The sequence below is a fragment of the Harpia harpyja genome, chromosome 5, assembly GCF_026419915.1.
Source record: "Harpia harpyja isolate bHarHar1 chromosome 5, bHarHar1 primary haplotype, whole genome shotgun sequence".
Classification (NCBI taxonomy): domain Eukaryota; kingdom Metazoa; phylum Chordata; class Aves; order Accipitriformes; family Accipitridae; genus Harpia; species Harpia harpyja.
The window spans coordinates 35,278,435-35,304,506 of record NC_068944.1 but is presented as its reverse complement, the minus strand read 5'-3'; the positions used below and the strand labels follow the sequence as shown (position 1 = coordinate 35,304,506).

The window sequence follows — 26,072 nt, the reverse complement described above, 5'->3', positions numbered from 1 at the left end:
GGAACAGGAGAGGGGCTATTTACTTGCCCTTGGCAATATTGCTTTTAATTCTTGTGAGTATTCTGCTACCTGCCTCAAACAGACACCCAATGAAGACTTTGATTTTTTTATGAGCAGAAAAATTACTCTGTCTTAACAGTGCCACAGATTTCCTTCCCGTGTGACCTGCTCCAAGGGCTAGAAGAAGATGTAAACCTAATCCATGACTAGTTATGAAGGTGGGCAGAGGAGCTCGAGTTAAGGTAACAGTTTGGTCATTTCTAGAGGAGAATTCAGTCTGATTCTGTGGTGGCAATATGTGTCTCTGAGGACAAAATAAAAGGAAAGAAACAGAAAGCAAATGGAGAGAAGCTTTGGGATTTGTTTTCGAGCTGGTAAATTAATATCCTGCTTTATTTCTCAGCTTATCACTGCTCTCTCTTTTCCTCACTCAACCGAACCATCAGCTTGACCAAATAAAACTCCTTATATGCCCCCAATAAAGAGGTAAAAGCAGGAAATCATTTTGTGAGGAAAAGACTGACACTTCCCTTCTGTTACTCTGAGAATCCACAGGTCAGACTAGTTTATCTAGTGCGGTACACTGACCTCTAAAAAAAATTGTGTGATAAACCCCTTTGTAACCCTTCATTAGTTAAATTTGGTTTGATCCCTGATCTCTGTGGTATCGTCCCCCGTCCCCCTTCAAGGTGAGTGAGGATGGCACAAGAGTAGGAGGATGTGGGGAAGAAGCTGGCTCCCATCACCAGCGATGATGCAGCCCCTGTGAGATACGGCCCTGAGTGTGCACTGCCTGAGATAACCAGAGAAGGGTACGAATGTACAGTTTTGGGAAAGAGACAGAGTTTGTAGGGAAATGTCCTATGTCAGACAGATCCAGAATAGTTTAAATCTCTTTCAAATCTAAATTCCCCATTTTCACATCTTCAAGGATAGCTCAAATCCTTTTTCTTTTTCTCCCGCTCTTATTAAGTAAATATATCAGTGGTACCTTCTGACAAAGAGTTATACTTGCAAATTTGGTCATAATGTGAAATAATGTCTGGTATAATTCTAAAAATTTGTATTGCTTTTCAATCTACCCAGACCACCTGTATGCACTCCTCTCTGAAAGTTGCGATCTCATTCAATAATTGTTTGCTTACATATTTAGGGCTCTAGGAGGCAAGTTTTTTAACCTATGGGTTCAATGGTTTCATTAGGTCAGTACCTTTTTTGCTAGCTTTTCATTAAGTCTCACTGTCAAAAATTTAAAAAGCTGCTTTGGAAAAACAAACTTTGACAAGGTCCCTAGTTTGTGAATTCACCTGCCAAAGAGAGTCTACCACCTTCCTTGCCATCAAACCAGAACCAAATTTCTAGACACTTCAGACTTTGCTCACAGCTTCTTTGTTCAATGAGAAAAGGGGGGGGGGGGGGGGGGGGAATAGTTCTCTTGCTGTATTCCCAAGGGAATCCCGCTAAGTTAAAGCACATTTTAATCTCTTGAGCCGGCAGCTTTATTACTAAGCGTTTCCCAATCTTCAGGGAAATCTAATTTCACAGATAGATCAGAGCCACTTCAAACGCAGCTTTCAGTTGCCATCCACCGGGGGACAAACGGGGAGGAGGAAGTTTGTCAGAAGAGACCTTCTCTGAGCCCAAGAGTGATTACCAGAAGTGTCTCCATCGACTGCCACCCACCTAAAGTCGATAGTACTCAAATGAGTACGCCGGTGCGGACTATATAAGAGAAGCGCATGGCCCTGGAGGGCGCATCCCCCCTCTCCGGGCGCAGCACCGACCGCCCCGCTCCGCGCCCGGCGGAGCCTCCGCGGGGACACGGGCTCCGCGGCGGCGGCCGAGGACGTCCCTCCCCACCCCGCACGCACTCAGCCCGACTTGCCTCCGCCTGAAGGTAAGCAGCCGCCCGCCGGCTCTCCGGAGGGGGGCCCGGGCGTGGAGCGAGGGGGTGCCGCTGCCCCTGCGGCGAAGCCCCACGGGTCGTTCCCCGGCTACTCGCCGGCTTTGCCCCGCGCCCCGGCGGCGGCGGCGGCGGAGGGCGGGAGGGAGAGAGAGCCCGGAGCCGTCGGGGAGAGCCGGCTCCCTGGCGGCTCCGATTAACTCTTTCGCCCAAGAGGATTTGTAAGGGAGGCCAAGTATAAAACAGTTCGTAAATAACAGAATTTTCCTCCCTCCCCCTTAATCCGAACCGTTTGCTATAATTAGAATAGCTTACTTAGGGGCATTAAGCACTGCTCGCGAAGCCTCCGCCTGTTGTAACTGTTTTTGCCCTTTATGCCCCGATTTGCAGCAGTTCCCGATGCAACTCGCCCCTCACCGAACTCCGTCCAGCCGCCCGTCCGCCCGCTCTCGCCCGAAAACCGCCGTGCGGCACTGCCCGGGCGGATGGCGGGCGGGCTGGCCGGCCGGCCGGCCGGCCCGCGGGGGGTCCCCCGCCGCCCCGCTCCGCCGGCGCAGGCAGGAGGCAACCGCAGGCGCGGGAACGCCGCGGGCACAGGGAGCCGAGCAAATCCCCCGCAAAGCCCTGGACCGCAAATATGTGCGGCGGGGTTAATACCCTTCCCCTAATCCGCGTCTATAAATGCGCCCTCCGGGGAGCCAGCCGGGAGAACGCGGCGGGGCTGCTCGGGGGCTGGCGGGGAGGCGCGGCGGGGCCGGCCGGTGGCGGCCCGTCGGGTCTCCGCGCCGCCTCCGCCGGCGCTCTGCGGGGCTGCGCCCGGCCCGGGCGTGCGGGAGCGGCGGGCGGCCGCGCACCGCCTCTGCGCCCGCGGGGGTGGCCCCGGGCGCGGCATGGGGGGCGGGCGGGCGCGGGGCGAGCCGGGCTCGGCGCTGACCGCCTTCGCTCTCTGCCTCCTCCTCCTCCTCCCAGCGCCGCAGAGATGCGAGGGGCGAAGAAACGCCAGGCGCTGCCCGCCATCGTGCTCCTGCTGCTGGCCTCGGCCCCGCCGCCGCCGGGCGCCGAGGGCAGGGACGTCCCCGCCGCCGGACCCGAGCGGGGGACGCTCCTCGACCTCCTCCTCCACGCCCTGGGCGACGGCGGCCGCCCGCTGCCGCTCCGCCCGCCGCGGCGGGAGCGGGTGATCTCCCGGCGGTACAGTGGCAGCGGCGCCCCGCCGCCGGACCCCCGCGCCATCGCCGCCGCCGTCGCCGCTGCCCCCCGGCCGCCCCCGGCCGCCGCCGCCGCCCCGCCGCCGCCGCCGCCCCGGCTCTTCGCCGCCGCCCGCCACGGAGGTAAGAGCCAGCGCGCTGCCCCGCGCGGGGGGAGCCCGGGGATGCCGCCCCCTCCGGGTCCCGTCCCTGCTTCTCCGCCGGCGGCCGAGCCCGACGGCTCCTCCGCCGGGGCGGCCCGCTGCAGGCGGGAGGGGGGCGGACGGAAAGCGGGGGCGAGGGTGCGCTCCCCGTCCCCGAGGCGGCGGCCCCCGGGGAGGTTTCCGCCGTTGCGGGGGTCGAGCCCCGCTGAGGGCAGCGCAGCCCAGCCCCGCGCCCCGGCAGGAGTTCAGCTGTGGGGGGTACCCGAGACGCAAGGGGGGCGAGGGTCCCTCGGGCTTCAGCACCTTCTGCTCTGCTGGGAGGTCGGTTGCCACCGCAGTTGACCTACAGGCAGGCCCTCTGAGCAAGCCTCACAACTTCCCTGCGTTGCAACGCAGCCAGCACTGAGGGAGCCCCGTTTCTCCCCAAACTTAGGACTGCTCCTCTAATTTGCACCAAGAGGCAAAATGACTAATCTGAGAGACAGATATCCGGACTTATTCCTTTAAACTTCCTCTTCAACTTGACGGCTTCCCATGTGATGCATCTTCTTAGTTTTGCCGCGGCAGGTGCTAGAGATCCGGGCTGTGCTGGGCATGGGGGCTTGTTTCACCTTCAGGAGGATGCTCAGGCTGGGGCAGGGAGCCGTCTCCAGCACTGGCATGGGTCAGGGCTGGCCTTGACAAGCAGGGGCGGTTCAGGGCCAAGCAGAGCTGCCTGGTGATATTCACAGGCTGTGCTTGGCCAGGAGACCGGGCAGCAGGTCACCTCTGCTGCAGCTGGTTTTGATGCAGAGCCACGCAAAACATTTCCTGCTAGAGTGGAGCTGCCCAAGGGATTTGTGTGGGTTAGGATGGTGCGGTTCAGCAAGGAGATTATAGTGACTGTCTTTTGGCTGTAGCCCACTAAGATTTTTCTCTTGTTGCCTGCCTACTGGAGAGAAACCAAGATGAGGAAAACTAGGGAAGTTTGGTTTCTTAGGGATTTGTGTCCCTGGAGAGCACACATGTGGCTGATGGCTGGTAATAGGTGAGGTCGAGATGCAGCCTTCCCCAAGTCACACTGGTAGACTTGCTCTTCTCTGTCCAGTGGTCTGTTTTAAAGGAAATTAAACCCCATTGCAGAAAAACTTGAAGTCGGGTGACAAGTTCAGAAGTTAGTAGGTGAGTAAGTGATTGGTAGGGCAGGCACTTGTGCCATGAGATTGCTGCACAGTCTAAGGAAACTGGACTAAAAAAAGACAAATCGAGCAAAAAGTAATTAATATTCTGGCCTTGGAAGCTTCTACGTGTGATCTGCCCCAAGTACTGAGCAGTCCATCAGTAAGGGGTTGTAGTGTCCCAGCGAACTTCCAGATATTCTTGATTTTTCAGAGCGTTAAGTCTCTGGTAGTTAACGGAAAGCCAGCCCAAACCAGATGGCCACAGACTTGTTTGCTGACTGGAAAAGATGCTGCTGGTTATCAGCACGACTTGTCATGAGTGATTACTTACTGTGGCTTGAATTCTTTATGTGCTGTGAACAAACCCTCAGTGTATACTTCTCCAGGAAAAAAATTTAAAAAGGTTCTTTTCAAGGTAGAATACTTGAAGCCTTACATGTGTCTTCTTTTCAAGAGAATGAAATATAAAAAAGTATAAACCTGAGAGCAATAGTTACTAGTATCGGGTGGCTTGAGGAAAAAGTCTATTGTGGACAACAGTATCTCCCATTTGAGATGTTTACTCCTAACTAAATAGTTGTATTGAGCTAGAAAATAGAAAGTATATATATTTCATAATATTTATATAACTTTGAAAGGGACTTTTCTTGGAATTCATCAGTATTATACATAATAAGGCTTTGTTTTCTATTACTTGTTAGTTTTAGTAACTATTTGTATACAAAAGGAGTGGAACTTCTGAACATCCTTAGAGGAGTTCTCCAGTTGTCCCTGGCATAGGTGCAGTGTCCTGTGGGCAGCCACAAAGGTAGCTTTCTCTCCAGCCTAGAAAGGGCAGATCTGCAGTTTAAATAATAGTCAAGTTTTCATATTCCGTTTTTTATAACAAACAGCAAGGATACAAATTAGTACCTGTTGTGATGGTGTGTGTTTGTTTTTTGGGATAGAGAACTGTGACAAGGCTTTTCTTACAAGTCGTCAACCCTTTTCTTACAACTCCTCTCACCAACACGTTAACAGCAGCTTTTTACTCCAGCTGGTAGTACCTGAGCGTCAGCTGAAGAGAACTGTTCATCTTCCCCTCAGTCAGGAAAGGTGTTGCATTCAGTTGAGTATGCAGCCAAGCATTTAAAACTGGTGTTACATATTATTGCTTAAAATCAAACCAAGTGTCTGATTTAAAAGAAAATTGAGCAGCTCAATTGCTTCTTTTGTTTGAAACAAAAAGCATCCAGAACAGTGCCATATACAGAACAGAGCATGCAAGGAGCATCACTTCTGTGTGTTTTCTCTTTTTTCTTTTCTGAGGATGCTGCTCCATATTATCAATGAGCTGAATAGCAGGAGGGCTGAAATGTGCTTCCCCTCCGGTTCTTCTCTCTTTCCCTCACTCTCAGGACTGGTTCTAGCTTTAGTCTAACCGCACGATGAACTAATTCAACTCGCTGAGCCTCACCTCCACACACACCTTTCTTTTATTTCATTTGGAGGCTTGGTTAGCTATTTGCATAGTGAGAAGAGCTGGCCTGGAGTGCCACCGGATGAATTTTAGGAGCAGCACAAGGCAAGTGGCTGGAGCACGTGACCAGGGGTGAGGTTTGAGAGGGGATGGGACCTCCTCCTTACTGCCATGGGGACCTGCTCATTTAGCTCTGGCCATAACAGAAAAGCACAGCATCATAGGGTGTCTTCAGTGAGGTTGGAAAAAGAAGGGTGAGGCACTAACTGTCAGGCATCCTACATGTACCACTCGTTTATAGATACATAAATAAGATGTAAAAGCAAGAGTGGTTGGTCTCTGATGCCCCATCTGGCTGTGGCTTGCAGGCGATTCAAGGGCAGGTCCTGGACTAGAGCTATGTCACGGGAATAACAGCTGTGCTCTGCTTCATGCATGTTCCTTGGGGGGCAAAGGGGCACAACAGCACTGAAATAGGATGGACACGCAAACCTGACCTGCCCGGCCCTGTTGGGGCAGTGAGCTCTTGTGACATGCCTGGAAATGACTCTCTAGGTCTTTTTTTCCCCTTAATAATCAGGGGCATATTCCGTGTCATGTGCTTCTTGTCCATATGAAGATTTGTATCCTGTATCTTGTAGGTCCCAGAAGGACACCCACATGAAATAAAGACACTAGTTTCACTATCACTTTAGCTGTCTTAACTTTCCTCTTTTAGGCCTACATGTTTGAAGTCTTCTCTCACACAGATCTGTACCTGTTTTTCTTGGTGACCTGATTAATGAGAGTGAGCATTTACTCTGAAGAGTCTATTCAGAAGAAATAATGTATTCCAACTAACCAAAAAGCAATCTTCATCTTTTGCTAGGATTTCTAGTAGGATGTCACTAAAAATACAAGCTGTTCCTTTGAATTATTATATCTAGTGGGATTAAATTTTCTGTCACAACATCCTTTACTTGCCTGATTTTCATGAAGTTTCTGTGCTTGAGTGTGGGGTTTTTTGCACTAAGTGGCGGCTCATAAAGTTTTTAAGCTTAGAGATGAAAGCTCCTCAATGGGCAGTCTTTTTCCTAACTATCCCCTGCTTCTGATGTGTAACTGTGGTCAGGTTTTTTTACAGAGAACCAAAATAAATATGTATTTTCACAAAGATGATTCAGCATCAGGTTATTTTTGAATATCACATTGGGGGAACTAGAATAGTTTGGCATTCTTCTCAGATTTTCTTTGTTACCTTTATCCATACACTTTCCACAGAACCAAAATAGCTTCCATGTAATTAGATTTAAAGAAGTCTTGGGAAATAAAGAAGTCTGCATTAACTGTTCTTTCTTTACATACTCCCCACGACAGTGGAGAAATGAGCTATCTAAACTTACAAGGGGTAAGGGGCTGAAATTTGTCTTTGTGCTGGGAGACCAGCAAGACATTTTAAAACATTTTGATTAGTTATTTTTCAGACATGAAGGAATGAAGATAAATATTGCTCTCAGTTTACCAGTATGTTCAAATTAGCCTCCTGAGCATATCTACTTCAGATTTAGAATAACATATCAGAGAAGAGAATCTGGCCCTCAAACTATTTAAACTTTGAGGTTAAACTTAAGAGTTCAATTTTATGCCAAAATTCCTTACACATCAGCAGAAGAAAACTGTAAGTTGTCCCATGACATGGTGCTAATTTAACCATTATTCATAATGACTTAGATTTGAAAGATATGTTTGAGGTTTGTTTTAGTTTATGGTTGAATCAAAACCATGTAACCTTATGTAAGGCATAAGAAAACTTCTGTTCTTTTTACACACTTAAAAAATCTCCTGTAGGTGTAGTGATAGTTACAGCTGGAAGTCCCTAATGCTGGAAGACCTGCTGTGCCTAATACTAAACTACTTCAGTGAATGTAATTACAGATCTGGAATAAAAAAAGGAGTCCACTGAGGAATGTAAACCTTGTCTCTAGGAAATTAAAGTGTATGGTACGGCATAACACAGAGTCCTTTGTAATACTTACGTCTTGTCCAATTATTATTTCTATTAATAAAATAGCATGCTTTTTTTTTTTTTTTTCTTTTCATTCAGGAGGCTTAAAAGAAGATGAGAGTTAATAAAAATGACATTCTCCAAAATCACGTTTACCAAAACAGACATTACCTCAGAAATTAGTAAAACAGTGGAATAAATTGTTTTAAAAGAAGAATAACTGTTACATTAAAAAATCAAAATAAATTTTGTTGGCTCATAGTAATTGTTCCTGATTCCATATCTGAAGTTTTTGAATAAATTATTTTTACAGTGAAGTTGGTGGGTAGGCTTTTCTGGAACAGAACCAGGCAAATATATTCCGCTTTCAAAAGCTTAATATAATCCGTATTCCAAACGGTTAAGGGACTTATTTTTCTTTATTTTTATTGAGATGGACATGATAGGCAAATAAATTATAACTCTGCATATTCAAGATCTAGTAATTAAAAGAAAATGTATTCTCATAAATTAACAAACTGAATGAATCGTCAGGTAGCAGAATTGTCGACCTCAGGTCTCCCGAGGTGCTTTCTGCTGGAGACTCCAGGTAGGGCCATTCTCCCCGGCTGTGGTACAGAGCACATTTTTAACATCTTGTCCTGCCATATAGATGTGGCAGTCTTCATGGGAGAATGCAACTGGCTTGGGTATTGGAAGCAGTAAAGATGCCATAGGATAATATGCTGCCCAGGCCAATGGTTACTGAGGCAGTATCAGAGGGGCTGCGAGGATCTCACGACACCATGATGCAAAAATATGAACAGTCCCAATGAGTTCAATGGAAATAAGCATTATCTCTGCTCGTACCAAGATTAGGTGTCAATTCTACCCCCAAAATACGAGTAGGCAGGATAGATTTTTGTTACCTAGTGTTTCATTTGGGTGGGGAGAAAGAATTACTTTTCATTAAATGTATTGATAGCATTTTGATCTCAAAGCCGTCCTCAAAATTTCGATGATAAATTCTCCTGAACAAGTTGATATTGGTCACTTTTTAATGGCCCATTACTTACTGTTTCCTGTAAGAAATACATAGTTCCACAAACCGATAGGTTTAATTGACAAGTGCATATTTGTAACTGTACTTGTATTCATAAGCATATTTTGCTTTTTCCACCATTTTTGCTGTTTTTAATGGAATAAGCCTTGACTTTACTACCTTTCATTCAGGTCAGCTGTTATTTATAACCAGCATTTCCTTCCAGAAAGTGTTACTTTTGTACTAGTTCCCCAAACTGTAAGATGTCCGGGATCTCAGTGCCTCTAGTTTGCATGCTGGCTTTCTTAGTTTCTAATTCAAGTAAGTCCCAAATGCTGCAGAGAGTATATTCCTTTAGCCTTCAGTTCTGCGCAGGTGCTTGGATCTATCATTGTGTCCTGCTCCTTCATGGTTATGACACCTTTACGACCTGTAACCCTGCTGCTACATTTCTTTCCTTGACTGCTTGGGTTTTTAGGTGTATTGTGCACTATGCCTTGTAATAGCAATATTGTGTTTTTGGCAAACGTGACTGCCAATCAGTAGAGGTAGGCCGCTGAAGAGAAGGCATCTGAAATCTAGGATAAGACAGAAATCTTCCATATCACAGTGGAGAATGTCAAGCCCATGGACCAACCCCAACAGCAGATGAGTGAATGATTAAAGACAAAACATAGTTGTTACGTACATGGAGGTTTAGATTATAATGAAGTCCATCAGAGTAGTCCTTCAAATGAAATGATGATGCTGGCTCTCCAAGGGGCTCTGCTCTCACTTCCATTAATCACAGTGCAAAACGAGGGTGCTCGATGCCTTACAGTATCCACCTGATGTGGCGCACTCTCCTGGCACGTGAAGGGAGAAACCTCGTGGAGCTGCAGTACGCCGCCGGGCAGCAAGCATTTCAGATGGCACTGTGCTCTGCCAGGAGCAAGATAGGATGTCAGCATGTGGAAGAGCTTTTTTGTTGGGCTATTGTGTACAAAAAGTCCGTGACTTTTTCTTTATTCAATATGGGGAGATCTTATGGTTTTTGTTTTAGTTCTATTTCATATTTTTATAAAAATTGTATTTAGTGTGACAAGAGACACAGTTACTAATGTGTACGGTTCTGGCCCCAGAAAAGTGAATGTCAGAATTTTCACTGAATTACACCAGGATTGGGCCTGAAGTACACCAGGACTCCTCCAATATGCAGGGAAGTGAATAACAAATAAAACAGAAGTTTCACTTCAAAGTAGATCCAAGTGCATAACTGTCTGTAACTCAGGAACTATAGCATGCATTTTGAATTAGTCTAGCTTGGCCCTGAGCCTGTGAGCAAACTGAAGAGTTGATATATTTTGTATTCTTTTTCTTTACTTTAGGCATGATTTGATTTTTCAATTAAGAAAGAATGGCAGGTCTCTGTGTTTTCCTGGTTTGTTATTTCAGGTGTTAATCTGCTAGGAAAAGCCTCTGAGAGATGAGCGAATGGTAGTGCACAGGTGTAAGACTTTGCAATATTTTTGTGTGGTAAATATGCTTTAGCCTTGAAAATACACTGCTTCATGTCTGGAGATGATGTTGATTTTTAAATCTGTATGTATACAGGGAGAAAGATTTAAAAAGATGAGAAGCATAACCATGCATACATACATACATGTATATAGGCACACACACTTATCTTTTAATTAATGGGTTTTGAGGGCAGGTTGAGGGAGAATGATGCGGTGTTTCAGACCTACACGTGATTTGAAAGTTACAAAAGTGGCTTATAAATGTAGACTGTATTTTCCAAAGTGCTTACAACAGCATAAAAATCATTGCATAGTGGTAGTCATTGTGCAAAGCTATAAGCAAAACCTCATAATCATTGAGGGACCTGAGAAAGATGCACCGTCTAGGAAAATAGCCACCGGAAGGCTGCAGAGAGAGGAGGTGGCTGGTTCCATGTCTAAAGTATATGTACTGCCACTATCCGCACTGGGATCATTTTATTCTTAAAGATCTCTCCAGCTGACCTGAAAGTAATTTGTAGAAGGGGGAGAATATCCCCCTTATTAACACTTACCTGTTTTCTAGAGAACTAAAATTTTCAGTGGTGTTTATCTAGTACTTTTCACTAAAGTAAAAAAAAAAAGACTTAAAGGTGAGTAAATCTTATGTTACTATTTTGTAAGACTTGCTTTAAAACGTACCAAATAAATGCACTTTAATAGCCATAGTAAATACCTTCTTTTTCAGTAGAAGCATTCCGCTGATGTTATACTGAAAAATAATTTTTTTTGTTAATTTGTTGCTTACATTTGGTTTTGATGTTGAGGGAGAATATTAAAGCAGACTGTTAGAAAAGAATATAATGGTTTCTGAATGTATGCACACATGAACAGTGTTACACGGGATGAGATATATTTTTTTAGTTGGAAAAAAAATGTATTCTCTGGGACATTTTTTTTTTGTTCTTTTGACACTTAAGCAATTGCATATACTCCCTGCCCGTGAGACCACAACCAAAACTTAACTCTGGTGAAGAAAATATGTCAAAATGAAACTTGCAAAATGACTTGAAATCAGGAGAAGATACATGATGGAAAGCATTTTGCTAGGAAAAGTGCAGCTGATCTCCTGTGTTAGCCTCAGTTGATGGTTAGGCTTTTCTATTCAATTTAAGGATGAGTGATTCATTTTGTCACTTGTGAATTAGAGGTTACTACTTTAGTGGAAGTCCTACAGGCTATTCATTCGTGTTTTGGGCATTTTTAATGTTGGTGAATTGGAAAACACTTGCTCCAGTGAGGGAATTGATTGACTATTGATTACATACTGAGGGTGCAATTCTTTATCCGTAGGGTATAAACAAGATTTAACACATGAAGGATCCAAGCATTTGATTGGTTAGTGGCCATTTTTTTGTTATCCTATGTTTTGTTATGTCTGCTGGGCAAAAAAACCATTGATGTGCAGTGCTCCACTGATGTTACTAAAACAGTACATAAAAATGTGTTTGCTTAATACAGGCTTTAACACCAATGGAAAATACTGTTTGGAGTTACAAATTGTGGCTATGTTTTAATCCTAATATTTTGTTTTTAAACATACAATTAAAATGGTTATGTAATCAAACAAAAACCACTTAGGATAAAGGGACAATTTTGCATACTAACAATATTTAAACTTTTTTTTCTAAGGTTTCTTTTTTAAAGCCTGTTAGGTCTTTTTTTGTCAATTCAAGTAAATATTGGTTAGATTGCATTTTAGTACATGTTCTCTTACTACGTGATTTGAAATCTGTGTCTTTGGCTTAAAGAAAAACATTTAAAGTTGCATCAGTAAAGCAACTATAGTCATGTTGACAGCTTCAGGAATGACATGTCACAAATCTACTTAAGGCTTTGCTACTTAAATTATGTTCTCCTTTTTACTTGAGCCTGTAAAATAAAGGTGAAAAGCAAAATAAAACCCTGCTGGAAAACAGTCAGATGCCTTTTTTCCTTAACCTTTACTGTTTATGATATCAAGCTGTATGATGTGATGTGTTTCAGTAGAAGCAACCTTTGAAATGACGTGTTAGGAAATGCATCCGCATCAGTATATGTGGCAGTACTGGGTATATGCACTGGATTAGTAAACCCCTTAAATCCCATTGGATTCAAATAACTGAGGAGATAGCTGTGATGTTATTGCTGTAATCGTGATAGAGTAATTACTTCTTCCTTGTCTGTTAATGGCATAGGATGCCTAACACGTGAGAGACTTCTCTTTTGCCACTGAAATTTTAATTTAGGAAATTTAGGAAAAATATTTTCAGAACTCATCTTCTACACGGTGGGCAAAACCTTACCAAAACATACCAATGTGAGGATTTCTTGTGGTCTCTGGGGAAATCTTCTGGGTCAGAAGACAATCTAGAGCAGGCTAATCACTTTCATTTTATGCTGTGGGCCTAGAGTTTGAGTGGACCTGTTGGTCAGTACTAATTTAGCAAGATACCCCATACAATTTGTGTTTCCCATTATTATATGATCAAATCCCAAGTTTGTGTGTAAAGTTAACATACACAGATTTCCCCCCCTCATTCAGTAACAAGATGCTTTTCCAGATGTCAGGCAATTTTCAGACTTGCAGAAAAGGGATTACTACAACATAAATCATTTTTGTGCATAAGAAAGATGTGCACAGGTACAGCAAATTTAACACCCAGATGTACTGCTTATGAACAGGGTAAGTCTACATCACGTGCGTGGCAGAGTCACTCTGTGTGTACGTTTGTGGTTCAGCTGCATGGGACTATAGAGGGATCCCTTATCTAAGCTGCAGTCAGGGCTTTCAAAATCCTTAAACCAGATCCAAACTGCACATTTACACTGAAGTCCACTGACCCAGAACTGAGCAGCACCTCCAGAAAAGCCTTGCTTCTCCTTTACTTTTGTCTGGGATAGCTATTCCTTTCTTGTCAGAGCAAGGAGTGAAATGAGTAAATCTGGAGATTAAATAATACTAACAAGGTAGGTCTTATCTTAGAATAGATAGAAAACCTCTTGAATATTAAGGGTAACAGTTCCTTTTCTCTGCAGTTACACTCTCCATCTCAGAGTACCAGAACATTATAACAGCGAGAGCAGTATTGAAAAACAGAGAAACATTAAACTTGCTCAGTCCCAGTATATGGAAAGTGTTTTCTGGTTTTTATTTAAGACCAGCACTTTCTGCTCAGCACATTTTGGCCCACTGAAATGTATGGTTTGCATGTATTTTACACCTACTTAAGACCCTCAAAGATAAGACCTCCAATATTAGTATGTCTATAATAGCTCACTACATTTGATGCATTTATATGTAACACTCAAATATTTTTATCCCAGTTACCATTCATAAGATGTCTCCTTATGTAACTGTGATAGGGAGAAATGACCTTAGCCTGAGCACAAACATGGCATATGTTCACTGGGAACACCTTTAAGATGATAACAATTTAGAATAAAGTATTTGTAAGGAAGAAACAGTGGATTATTAATCTGTTATGATAGTTCTGAATCTGTTCTAGTTCGGAAAGAAATAGAAACATTTCTAAAATAAGCACAGGAAATGTAAAGTACAGTTAAACATTACCATTTGCACAGCACTCAACCTGGAGCCTATTCATATTTCAAAAAGAGCAGGGTCTAATTAAGCTCTGGCAAACTCAATTCTATTTCCTTTCACTACGATAGAGTTTGCCTATGTTTGTCAGTGCTGAGTTTGGCTTGTATGCAGTTAAGCACATGTCATCAGCTTTCATTCAGATGATTCAACTAGTTCATATATTGCTTTTGATGTATTGCAGCTGTTCTTGTGTTTAATTTATGCAAATATTCTAGAATCTACATTTATTAGCAACCATGATAGCTAAAACAGAATACTTGTATAGAGTGCTGCAGAATTGCAAGAAGTGAATTTCCTCTTCAAATTTATCAATGTGTAGTCTCTATATCTCATTCTAAGAGTGGTTCTGCCTTCAGTCAAGAGCTCTCCAGTAACTTTCCAGCATAATTTGAAGTCTCTGGATTCAGCTGAAATATCTGCCGTGATAGTTCAGTGATTTCAAATAGCTGATAGATGAATGAATGGAAATTGTTATCTGTTACATAAAACCCCCTTATGAATAGGAAAAGATAGCTTCAGTAAATTAATGTCTTGAATAGTTTGGCCAGTCTTACCTATACATCTTATTATTTTCAGTGAATTATCCTTTTATAGTTTAATGAACAATTAGTATTGTAATACATCTTTCCTCTTGGAAAGAATGAAGTACATATTCACAGCTTAGTATTCAAAATAGTGAGGGTTTCATAATGCCATACATTTTCTCATTTGAATTGCTCGAGGGATATCCTTACCTGTTTATTAGAATCTCTTAGGAAAAGAGAGCTCTTTTGCATAAACTCATACATCAGGTCTGTAATTGTTTTGAGATTTTTTCTTTTACTTTTCAAAATAGATATGTGCTTCAGTGTTTTCCATGTTCATATCGCTGACAGAGGAGAGAAGAAGAAAAAGGGTGGTTTTGAATTATGCACATAGTGCTTACCTGTATGTGTGTGGTGCTTCTCAAGAGGCTTGCAATGCAAAGTGTAGTTGCTAAATTCTTTTTTACATTTCTTTTTCAAATGTAAAACTTGTCAGAATATGTTAATCTAGATCTATATCCATTCCAGTTCTGTTTTCTAGAGTGATCTCTAATAGTAATAGCAGAAAAGTCATCATATACACTACGTTTGGCTTATTTCTTGATCCCACAGCATTTTATGATGGAAACAGGGATTTACAGAGAGGAAAAAAAAGAAATCCATGCTTCTTAATGTTCTTTTGCCAAACAAATATAAAGGTCTCCACAGGCAAGGATTAACTAATACAAATATGCTTTCTGAGCAGCTATTGAAGAATTACTAATAAACATCATTATAGCTAAGTTCAAGATATTCATCCTTGTAAATATATCCCGTTATAATTTCATTATGGTTGGCTGAAGCCTTAGGAGAAGCCAATGTTTCAACCTCTTTGTTCAAGTCTTAATGAATTATTGGAAAGTGGCTGATTAGAAAGCATCGAATCAGAAGGGGCCACTGCATTCTGAATGTTACTGTCTTTGATGTTGTTTACCTCCCAAGTTGACTCATTTCTGTGGCCAAAAATCTTGGTACGCGAAGCTGTGAGCCTGCTTTGCTGGGCCATTATATCCCAGTGCATGTCTGGAGGTCAAGTGTGGTAGGCAGCTATTTAGTGAACATTGTAAGTGTTCATTGAAGCTCACACCTTAGAATAGGATTCTGCCCAGAAGTGGGGCACTACTGTATTGTAGCTAAAGGGGATACAACAAAAGAAGTGGGATGTCCAAGTAGAAGTTTAGTTTCTCCTTAGACTAGACATGCTTTCAATACTTGCTCCCCTACTTTTTTTTCTGTGTGGTGGATCTGCTTGTCTCCTGCTTCCAGTTGCTTCTGAACTCAATGCCTCTTCAGCTGTCCAAGGCAGAGCCTACACTGTAATGTGAAAATACCTGTTTGTGACACTCAGGCTGCTGCACTCTGCTGGGTAAGGGCTTGGGCCTACACTATGTATCAGCATATACTTGAGCTTTCTCTTCCAGAGAGCTCCAGGTTTTAGGTAACGAAACATGAGCACAGGCATAAAGGATTAGGATATGAGTGCATCTCATCTTGAGACTGGAATCAGATCCTTGACTAATTCCTTGACAATGTAAACGTATTCAAAGAGGTGGATGAAGTTTGAGTAATTGGTGCTGTGGCTTAGCATTGTTCCACTGCTTCCCACAGCATACTGATGGGGCAGTCCCTCTGTGAGGATTCACATTTCCCAGCAGATCAGTTCCACACTGGGATGCTGCCTAAAGTAAACTCAAATAAGAGCAGTGATAAACTACATCCTGGTCTTTTCACCTCCATTAAACTAGTCTCATTTAAAGATCTTTTCATTGTGTACATCACCTAAAATAATGTAAATGGAGCAGCCGTTAACCACAAGGTTCCTCACTCAGGCAATGGTTGACAAACACTCTAATCAAACAATGTTTTTTTCAGTTGATCCCATCTTCAAGGTACCCCTTAACACATCCTCTGCTCTCTTGGGGTGGAGAGGAGGGTTTCAAAAGTTGGCTTGCTTGGATTGAGGGTCTTTTCTTTAAGGATGACCTTGCAATATGATAAAATTCTTAAGCATGGCCTGCACAGATAGGAGTGACCTATAGTTTAAGGGTTCAGAGCTTTTGAGACGTCTCATTGGTAACATGCCTCAGACGGATCCTCCGTTGTACGTCTTCTGAAATACCGCAGAAGGAGCATCATAGCAGACTATGTTTTCACTTTAGTTACAATAGCCTCTGGATTATTTAAAATTAACCACATATAGCTTTAATTTGAAGAGGCAAGTATTCAGGCTAAGAATATTTGAAGCATGGTAATGAGGGCTGTAGCCAGGCCTCTTACTCTTTCACATAAGAGGATGGCGAAGGTTCCGAGGGTGCAAAGGAGGAGGAAACAACATGAAAGCTGGTTTTGCCAGACAGGTGAAGACTTATTCATGCTGGGAGAATCTCCAGCTGGGAAAATCCATGGTTGTTATAGCCTTTGTGCCACCAGAATAGAAAAAAGGGTTGGCTCAGAGAAGAGAATCTGGCTCAAAGAACTTAAAATAAATATCAGATGTCAGAGCTGTGACTTAATTGTTTAGCTAAGTAGATCATGTGAATTACACACAGATTGAGGACCTGGTTTTGCTTCTGCTGAAATCAAGGAGAACAGAATCGGGCCATACTCTCCTTCCAGTGTCTTTCAGCTCTCAAAACTGTGTTATTTGAGAGTACGACAGCTCCTAGAATAATTTCTTGTACCAGTTGGGAATCCAGAGAGCTGCTAGTACCCAAGTACTTTATGTTTTATTACTGTAGACATAAGCTAAGACTCTAAACAGAATGCATTTCCTTAGCTGCTCTTGGTTTTTATTTCAAAATTTGACATTCAAACAATGGCTTCTGTGACTCTAACCGTGGAAACTGGAACTCCAGGTTCAGACATTGGTTTCTGACAGTAGCCAATTTCAAAGAGATACATTGAGATGTACATGTATTTTCCCCCTTTTAATGCAGTCTCAGATTACAGCTCTGACAGTCTCAGAATTAGACCTATGCCCCAACACAAAGACATTAGCTTATAAATATCCCCTTGAGAAACTGGGGTTCTGAAAGCCTTATAACTTTATAGTGAAAATTTATTTTTTCTTCCTTAATGAACATATAAGAGATGTTTGTTACCTTTATGAATAAAAGGAAGTAAACCATTTTTTTTCTCTTGTTGTTACACTATTGCATATTTCCTTTAGCATTTTAAAATTCTCTATTAAATGAAAAAACCACATGTTTAATCATGAAGGCTTTGCAGGAGTGAGGAAACTATCAGAAGAAAGACAGTGGCAGCTGAAAACTTGAAAGCATTGTTTAGTTATAACCAAAAATAAATTACCTGGAGCTGACTGACAATCTTACATTCAGGAAGAACGGAAAGATTTTGGGAGAAGGCTTCACATGTGCAATTGAAAGTACATTTCCATTACCTGGTGAAGAGCCTTCACATAGTTCGACTGACAGAGTGAAATATTGGTAGACAGGTGACAAAGAAAAATGTTTAGAAAGATCTACAGCCAATTTGCGGACTGACATGTATTTCTACAAATTCTGTCTGGATGATGAATGACTGTTGGTACAGCATGTAACTGATGACATTATAAATGAACGGAGCATAGAGAAATTACCTAGTATCATATTTCTGGACATACTCAGAAGATACTGTGGGAAATATTCTGATTTAGATAGGGCAGTTTTTAGCTGCTGGTTTCTGCATTCACACTGCAGAGGGCATCAGAGGGTGGCAAGCACCTCTGTCCCCTGGCCAGGCAGGGTTCAGCCTCTCCAAGCTCATGCTGATGATAATACCATTACTGCAGTCTTTTAACCAGCAACAAGGTGTGATTTCTTTTTCTGAAAAGAGAAGTGAAAGTACGGTACAGTGTCCAAGCACTTAGCAAGCAATTACTTTCCCTTCAGAAACGGTGAGTTAAGCAAAGAAAAATCGGTTTGAGGGGGAGAGAAGGAACATAATATTACCAGTGTTGAAAAAGCTGAATAGATCACAGCAGGCAAAACTATCCTCCCCATCCTCTGTCCGCCTATCCTGACACTTCAGACATGATTAAATGCTTCTTCTGTAGCTCAAGCGAGTTAGCTCCCTCCAGCCTCAGGTTATGTCCTTTCCATAGTTCAGTGCGCAGGCTTGGAGGAGCCAACTCTGGGGATAATCTGTTGCCCTTAAGAGGGTGTTGAACTGGAGGCTGGCAACCCTTTTCAGGCTGTAAATAGTCATTGCTCTGCTGAGGTAGGAAGGCCTCCCTGGAATTACTGTTCATGCCGTTGGTTGTCTTCATAGCAACGATTGCTGCTAACTATTCTTGTCACTCTCTGTTCCCACTCACAGCTCAGCGGAAACCAGCCAAGGTGAGGAGACCAAGCAGAGTGCAAGGGAGGGGAGAAGGCAGAATGCAATGGCTGGGCAAGAGCAGGGCATGGGCAGGGAAGAGTGGGGACAGCAGCTGGCTAGGTCCTTCCTCTAGATGTGAACAAGTCTTTATCACCCTCCCATGACTGCAAGTCAGCCTTTTCTGCTGCTAAGACTACTGGAGAGACTTGGTTAAAAATAGTTTTCCTCCATAGCTTCTGAAGAATTGACCTAGGTATGAGTGAAGGTAGGACTGATAAGTACATGTCCTTCTCCTGTGCCTTGTATCCTGTGAAGGTGCTGCAAGTGATACAAGATGAACACCATATGCTTCCATGTCTATTTCTCCTACTTTTGTTCTCTTACCTCTGGATGTGTTTTCCAGCTTCCTCCATTGTACTGTCACAGGTGCTTTCACTTTTGTACAGTATGATAATGTGGAGCACAGGGAGTCGTAAACTGAGACAACATGAACAGTTGTGGTATCTCAAAGATGGTCCTGTAAGTTCAAGTCAGAAAGTTGGGTTATAAAGGAAAGAACTTTCATATCCTTCCCAAGTAGCAGCATAATAAAATGAAAAAGAGCAAACCCAAGTAAAATTAGTATGTATTTGCTTTGTTTACTCTTACTGTTTTGATTTTGTGAAAGTTTCTGTTGAAGGACTGATTTCACCTGTAGCATAAAAAACCCTAGAGACAAAAGTTTGTGTCAGAGGACTTTGTATCACTTCACCGCCTTTCACTTGCATGAAAGAAGGCAGGTCTCCCAGTGATTGTGCTTGGGAGGGACTGTGTTGGGAAGAGTGCCGTGATGCTAGCTGTAATAGCACAGGAGCTTTGACTTGGGAACTCTGCTTCCATTATGTCCTATGAGATCCGGTAGAGAGGTGCAAGGATTATGGGACTACAGGTCACACTTTCTTAAAAAAGAGGACAAACTTCACTTTCATTCACTTTCTACCACAGATGAATGGCGAGAAAACTGCGGCAGTGAAGAAAATTCATAATACAAATGAGCACATAACGCCTTCTGAGGCAGCATCACAATTGTGGTTCTGGTGTTTCAGAAAGAGAAACTTGAAGAAAGCAGACTCTTTTAAAAGTTGTCTGTCTCATGATGTACACCGAAGTTGAATTAGTTTTCATGAAAACAGCAGTGTTTTATGATCTGAAATGTCCAAAAAGGAGCTAGATAATGGACATTTTTTCATAAAAACTAGCTGAATCAGTAGGATGTTACTTATGGATTTACCCTGTGCTAGAAATGTGGCAAGGAGCTTGAGACATTTAATTTCTAATCCCATGTACCCCTTTGTAATTTAGTAATAAATAAATTGAATTAATTCAGAAACTAACTCCATTTAATGATTTGCAGTAAACAAAGAATGAAGGAGTTAATAATAAAACACTATAGCAAGCAGATGTATTTCTTCTCAGGGTAAAAGAGCATGTTTTGCATGGTTCATTGTCATATATTTACAAGCTTGCATAGTCTTTAGGTAAGACTTAGCATTTAATCAAAAGGACTCCAATAGAGTCAGGAGTAGTAGGGATTCCAGGAGAAATTTGTCCCTCTTAGGTGCTCATAGGCCATGACCCAATGGGGATAATAGCACATAGAACATAGCTGAGATGATAGTTATTTGTTGAATTAAAGCTAGTATTTCCCACTTAGAATCATATGGCTGGAACCTATTGGATTTATTAAATCCAGCCATCTGCTATTTCAGGCAACACATCTTAGAATCTTGTTCATAACCTTTTCAAAGAACTGGAATGTGCCTAGCTAATGTAAGACTTGTCTTGCCTGTTTATCAGTTAGCAGAGATAAATAAATATCCCTTTCTTCTTGAAGAAATGTCCAAGTTACATTAGCCTTGCTTTTTTGTGTTACTATTTATACTATATTATAGTATATACAGAATCTTCCATACTATTTATAACAGCATGTTGCTAAAGCTTACTGCCCCATTGCGCAAATAAAGGCTGTACATCCAACTGAAATCATGTGTCTAAAGTTAGTCATATGTTTTCTTGGTACCCACCTGAAGGTCTCTGTAATAACAACACAGCTGAAAAATATTTGGATCCAAAAACCTTTCCATAATTCCCTTGCAGTTACATTAATGGGGTGTTGATGAGTGAGGAGGACTACGCAGCCATCAGTGAGAGTGGAATTTGACCCTGATCACTATAAAAAGGCAGCATTTCAAACTATTTCAAGACTATTTTTAGAAATCTTAAAATAAAATATAAAATATTTCATTACAAACAACGGGTGAAGAACTAGAAATTTGAAATACTTCAAATCTACTCCAAACTGTAGTGCACAGATGTCAATCCATCAAACAAATATTATGAGGACATATAAACATATAGTTCTACATACAAAAACAAGGCATGCTGAATTAGGAAAGCAGTATGCCTTTGCTCTTTATATGTTTTTTAATGTGTTCATTTTCTGACTTTACTATGGTTTTAGCAGGTGTCCTTATCTGTTTTTATTGCCAGTTTTAGGAATTTCTTCGTACAATACTTTGTGCATTTTTAAAAATGTTCAGTATTTGCAATACTGCAATTTTGGTAGAACCAAATAGACTGCAGTTACTCTCTTGTCAATGACCTGTGAATACTAATCCCCCTGGGTTTAAGGGAGCAACTGATGTAGATAAAGCTTACAAGGGTGAGTAAAAGAGATCTGACATAGGTGAGTAGAGACTTTGGGATAAGAATGAATGGTTGGCACTGCATGTGATGGATTGGCAGAGAGAAGAGAGGCAAAAAATAGAAATGGTGACTAAATCCCAGACTGAGATTTTAGAAGCTGGTGCTTCCTTTTATGCCCATCTTTAGCACATTTAAGAATTACACTGATATTTTTTAATGTAGTGCTCTTGCCAGTGGTGACTAACATGGTAAACTTTATCAGCCGTAATGAAAGCAAACCCTGTTAGGCTTTCTCTTTGGGGTCATACCATTGTACTTCTAAACTGACTGATGTCACAGCCCACTTTATTGCTCAAGTTCCTGATGAATGTTACAGAATAAAGACTTGTAATTTTATATATGTAACACCAAATATTGTATTCATAACTAAAGTTGGGAGAATTTGAGGTTGTATCAATTACTCAGCATTTAAAAGGAGTATTATTTGCCATGCTCACATCAGAAAAATATTACTGGAATGAATACCAGGGAAAGTAAATGTTCAGTCACTAGTTTGAGTATCCTTAGAAGCACTGTTTCAAACCTGGCAAGTAAATGAGCATGGAAACATTTATTTGACATGGGAGCAGGACTAGCATTTTAGGACTTGACTAATGAGGTACAATCATATATCACAATGTGCATTCCAAATATTGTCTATAAATAAAGTTGAAATACCGAACAAAGATTTTAGGGACAGCAAATAAATCCAAAGAGATTAGAATACTGTTTATGTCTACTCTTTGAGAAGCAGAAGATGAATTGACTAAAAGTCATTCATTATGAATTTTTAATTGCACTCTATTTGTAACCCTTGAGCTCTAGAGTACACTTTGTATTGTGAGAACTGAAAGGGCTCCTGCTAGGTGGAGTAAATGGGAAGCCTAGTAAACTCTGCTCTCAGAGCAGAAAGCTATGCATGAGTACATTCAGCATATTCTACGTTCAGTAGATGGCAGTGGTATGCAGTTGTAGATGAATTCAGGATTTTCTCTTGAGCAGATGCTTTCATCTCTGTGAATCCAAGCAGTGTTGATTTGAGGGTTTATTTGAAGCTTTTTTTTTTCTCAGAAAATACCGAGATACCAGATAATTTTTCACCTGCTAGAGCAGACAGTGGTAGAAAATGCAAAAAATTTTGCCAATTTGTTGTAATCTTCATTACACAGCACTTGGAAGAATCTGGTAAATTTTGAATTTCAAACAGCGGTATTACATACAGAAAGGAATGCGTCTGTCTGGAGCATTGACTCATTTTCCATCTATGCCCTGTGGAACTTAGTATGTACACATCAGTCTCAAAATAAAAGTATTCAGTAAGTGGGAACTGTGTGTGTTACTTAACAGGAGTAGTAACACAGTGACGTCTTGGAATAGTGTGCACAGAAATAGATATTTTCCCTTGTCTAAAGGAATGAATTGCAGATCTATTTGGCGGAAGTGGAGTGTGCGTGTGTATAAGCAAACAAATTACTAAGACAATTAGAAATTATTATAAAGCTTTTAGTTATTGAAAACTGGAAGAAAAAGAACAAAACAAAAGCAAAAGTACAGTTTATGTGGTAGAAACCACAGATGAAGAGGCTAAGAGAATTAAATTACATCATTTAAGTAGATATTTTCTCATATGGCAGTTATTTCTAACACAAATAATAGGAAATGTTTAATGATTTATGATTGTTAATAATGGAAGGAGTTGCTCTCCATTGCACAAAGCAATGTTTTTTCTTGCGTCCCTATGGGAAACTGCAATAGAAAGTGCATTAAATATATCAGTCAGTGAACTGAGTTGTAACACAACCACAAATTTATCCTAAGGATTTTGAGCACTCTTGGACAGACCCCAGAATCAATTGATGGTCCCCGAGTAGGGAATACAAATGTCACACATTTTCAACAAAGAACTGCATAATCTGTTTCTCTGCTGTATCAGACACCACATGAGAATCCAGAGGAACATTTCAATCTGTATTAATATGGCTATTGTTTGCAGAACAAAAAAGAATACCATTCTGGTAGCAACGGAATAGCAGCATAAAAAAAAATAGCATTTCTAGCATAGCCAAAGCTGCTGGAAATCCTCAGTTTTGCAGGTAAGAACTTTGCCCAGCCACAGGCCCAGAAGTAAAAGTTTTGTGCAATCTGGTCACAGCCAAAGTATAATAATGAAAGTAGGAAATTAAGATCTTTTAATTGGTCAGGGTACTGAAGAAAGAAGTATATGTTAATTGATCCAACTCTGCTTAACATCATGTGCTGCTGAGGGTTGCGTTAGGAGCTGTTCTCCCGAGCACAGTGAAACCGTAGTGTGGCAAATGCCCTAGCCAGAGAGGGGGATTGACTGCCTGGGACAGCAACCCACAGTGGTGACCACGTATTTCTGTCTACCTGCAGCAGAAATACCTGGGTCAGATCTCTAGGTGCATGCTTCATGCTCCATTTATTCACAGGGTATTTTACCATGTGATTCCCATGTATGACACTGTAGTCAAACACTATGCTTTACTGTCCTGGTTTCAGCTGGGATAGAGTTAACTGTCTTCCTAGTAGCTGGTACAGTGCTATGTTTTGAGTTCAGTATGCGAAGAATGTTGGTAACACTGATGTTTTCAGTTGTTGCTCAGTAGTGTTTAGACTAATGTCAAGGATTTTTCAGCTTCTCATGCCCAGCCAGCAAGAAGGCTGGAGGGGCACAAGAAGTTGGCACAGGAGACAGCCAGGGCACCTGACCCAAAGTGGCCAACGGGGTATTCCATACCATGGGATGTCCCACCTAGTTTAGGAACTGGGAGGTGGGGGCGGGGAATCGCGGCTCGGGGACTGGCTGGGTGTCGGTCGGCAGGTGGTGAGCAATTGCACTGCGCATCATTTGTACATTCCAATCCTTTTATTATTACTGTTGTCATTTTATTAGTGTTATCATTATCATTATTAGTTTCTTCTTTTCTGTTCTATTAAACCGTTCTTATCTCAACCCACGAGTTTTACTTCTTTTCCCGATTTTCTCCCCCATCCCACTGGGTGGTGGGGGAGTGAGTGAGCGGCTGCATGGTGTTTAGTTGCTGGCTGGGGTTAAACCACAACATTTACTCAATACCACACCGTACTCTTATCAAAATGAATGTTAACATTTTTTTCTCCACTAGTATGCCTTATCTTTGCACTGTTTTCTATTTTCATTGTTGAATTTGAGCAAAACTTGTTTGTTTGGGTTTTTTTAACTGAGGCAGTACATCTCTTCCGAGGAAATGGCCTCAAGTTGAGGCAAGGGAGATTTAGGTTAGATATTAGGAAAAATTTCTTTACTGAGAGGGTTGTCAAACATTGGAATGGGCTGCCCAGGGAAGTGGTTGAGTCACCATCCCTGGAGGTATTCAAAAAGCGAGTGGACAGGGTACTCCAGGGCATGGTTTAGGGGGCATGGTTAATGGTTGGACTCGATGATCTTGAAGGTCTTTTCCAACCAAAATGATTCTATGATTCTATGATTTGTAGGAATTATTACATATGTAAATTAAGTCATGCAGAAGAAGGATCATTTGGGTCATTAAGGTTTCTGAATATCTTTTGTGGTTTTTTTTTTAAAGTACTGCTTTTGTAAAGATTTCATGTATTTTTAAGACAATCAAGCTGAGGATACTTTCATCCTGGCATTGCAATGTCATTCCATTCACTCATCTTTCTAGTATATCGCTTTACTTGGGTATTTTTCTCTTGTTCTGGTCTAGTTTCATCTCTGTTGCTTAAATTCTTCTGATACTTTATCAATTTCTTTATGAATTTACATTTGAAAGATTTTACTATCACTTTTATCACCATACTTTTTTTTTTTTTTGCGTAAACTAAATCCATCTTGACATTGCTGAATGTATGCAAACCTACTACTATTACTACTACTAGTGTTTCACGTTGTGGTATTGTCACAGTAGACAACGGTTGCCATCTTTAGGCACTGCGGAGAGTTTCTAGTAAAGAAAAGCTCCATCCAAATAAATGGGACTTGTTTATGTAAGTACTTGAGACAGTTTTGCTGACAGTGTTCCAATATTTGTAGAAGCATGATATTTCAACCGCTGCAAGATTTATTCCTATACTATGAACAAATACAGACTTTGCTTAAGTTGAAGCTTTGGAGAGTCTTGTCCTTCAAAACATCACTTTTATTTAAAACTTCATTAACATATACTGTGTTGTAAGCAGTTTCATGACATGAAATGATCTTTTTTAAAAAAATACTAAAAAATCACATGCTATTTTCATGCCAAACCAAGTCAGCTGCATCTTACTGCTGACAGTTGTCTTCTGCCATTTTACAGCTAGAAAGAAGAAAATGCACAACAAAACATTTGTTTTCTAAATGCCATAGTTATAAAATAACTTTAAACAAAATATGTGGGGATTAAGATTTGCATAAGATTGTATGTGTGACAGTTGTGCAAAATTTAGATAAATCTATATTAGAC

The 26,072-nt window shown here is 41.6% G+C and overlaps 1 protein-coding gene across 2 annotated transcripts in view; it reads left to right on the top strand.

Annotated features, from left to right (window-relative positions):
* The first annotated feature begins 1,580 nt into the window (after positions 1 to 1,580).
* The window catches only part of ALKAL1 (ALK and LTK ligand 1), a 39,343-nt gene continuing 14,851 nt past the window's right edge, over positions 1,581 to 26,072 (top strand). Inside the window, exons 1-2 of one of the 2 annotated variants that reach the window (XM_052787646.1) lie at positions 1,581 to 1,897; positions 2,873 to 3,234. In XM_052787646.1, the coding sequence (XP_052643606.1) occupies positions 2,883 to 3,234 (352 nt within the window). In that variant the 5' untranslated portion in view covers positions 1,581 to 1,897; positions 2,873 to 2,882. Of the gene's footprint in view, positions 1,898 to 2,329; positions 3,235 to 26,072 lie in introns of those variants that run through there. The other variant, XM_052787645.1, reaches the window with a different exon arrangement.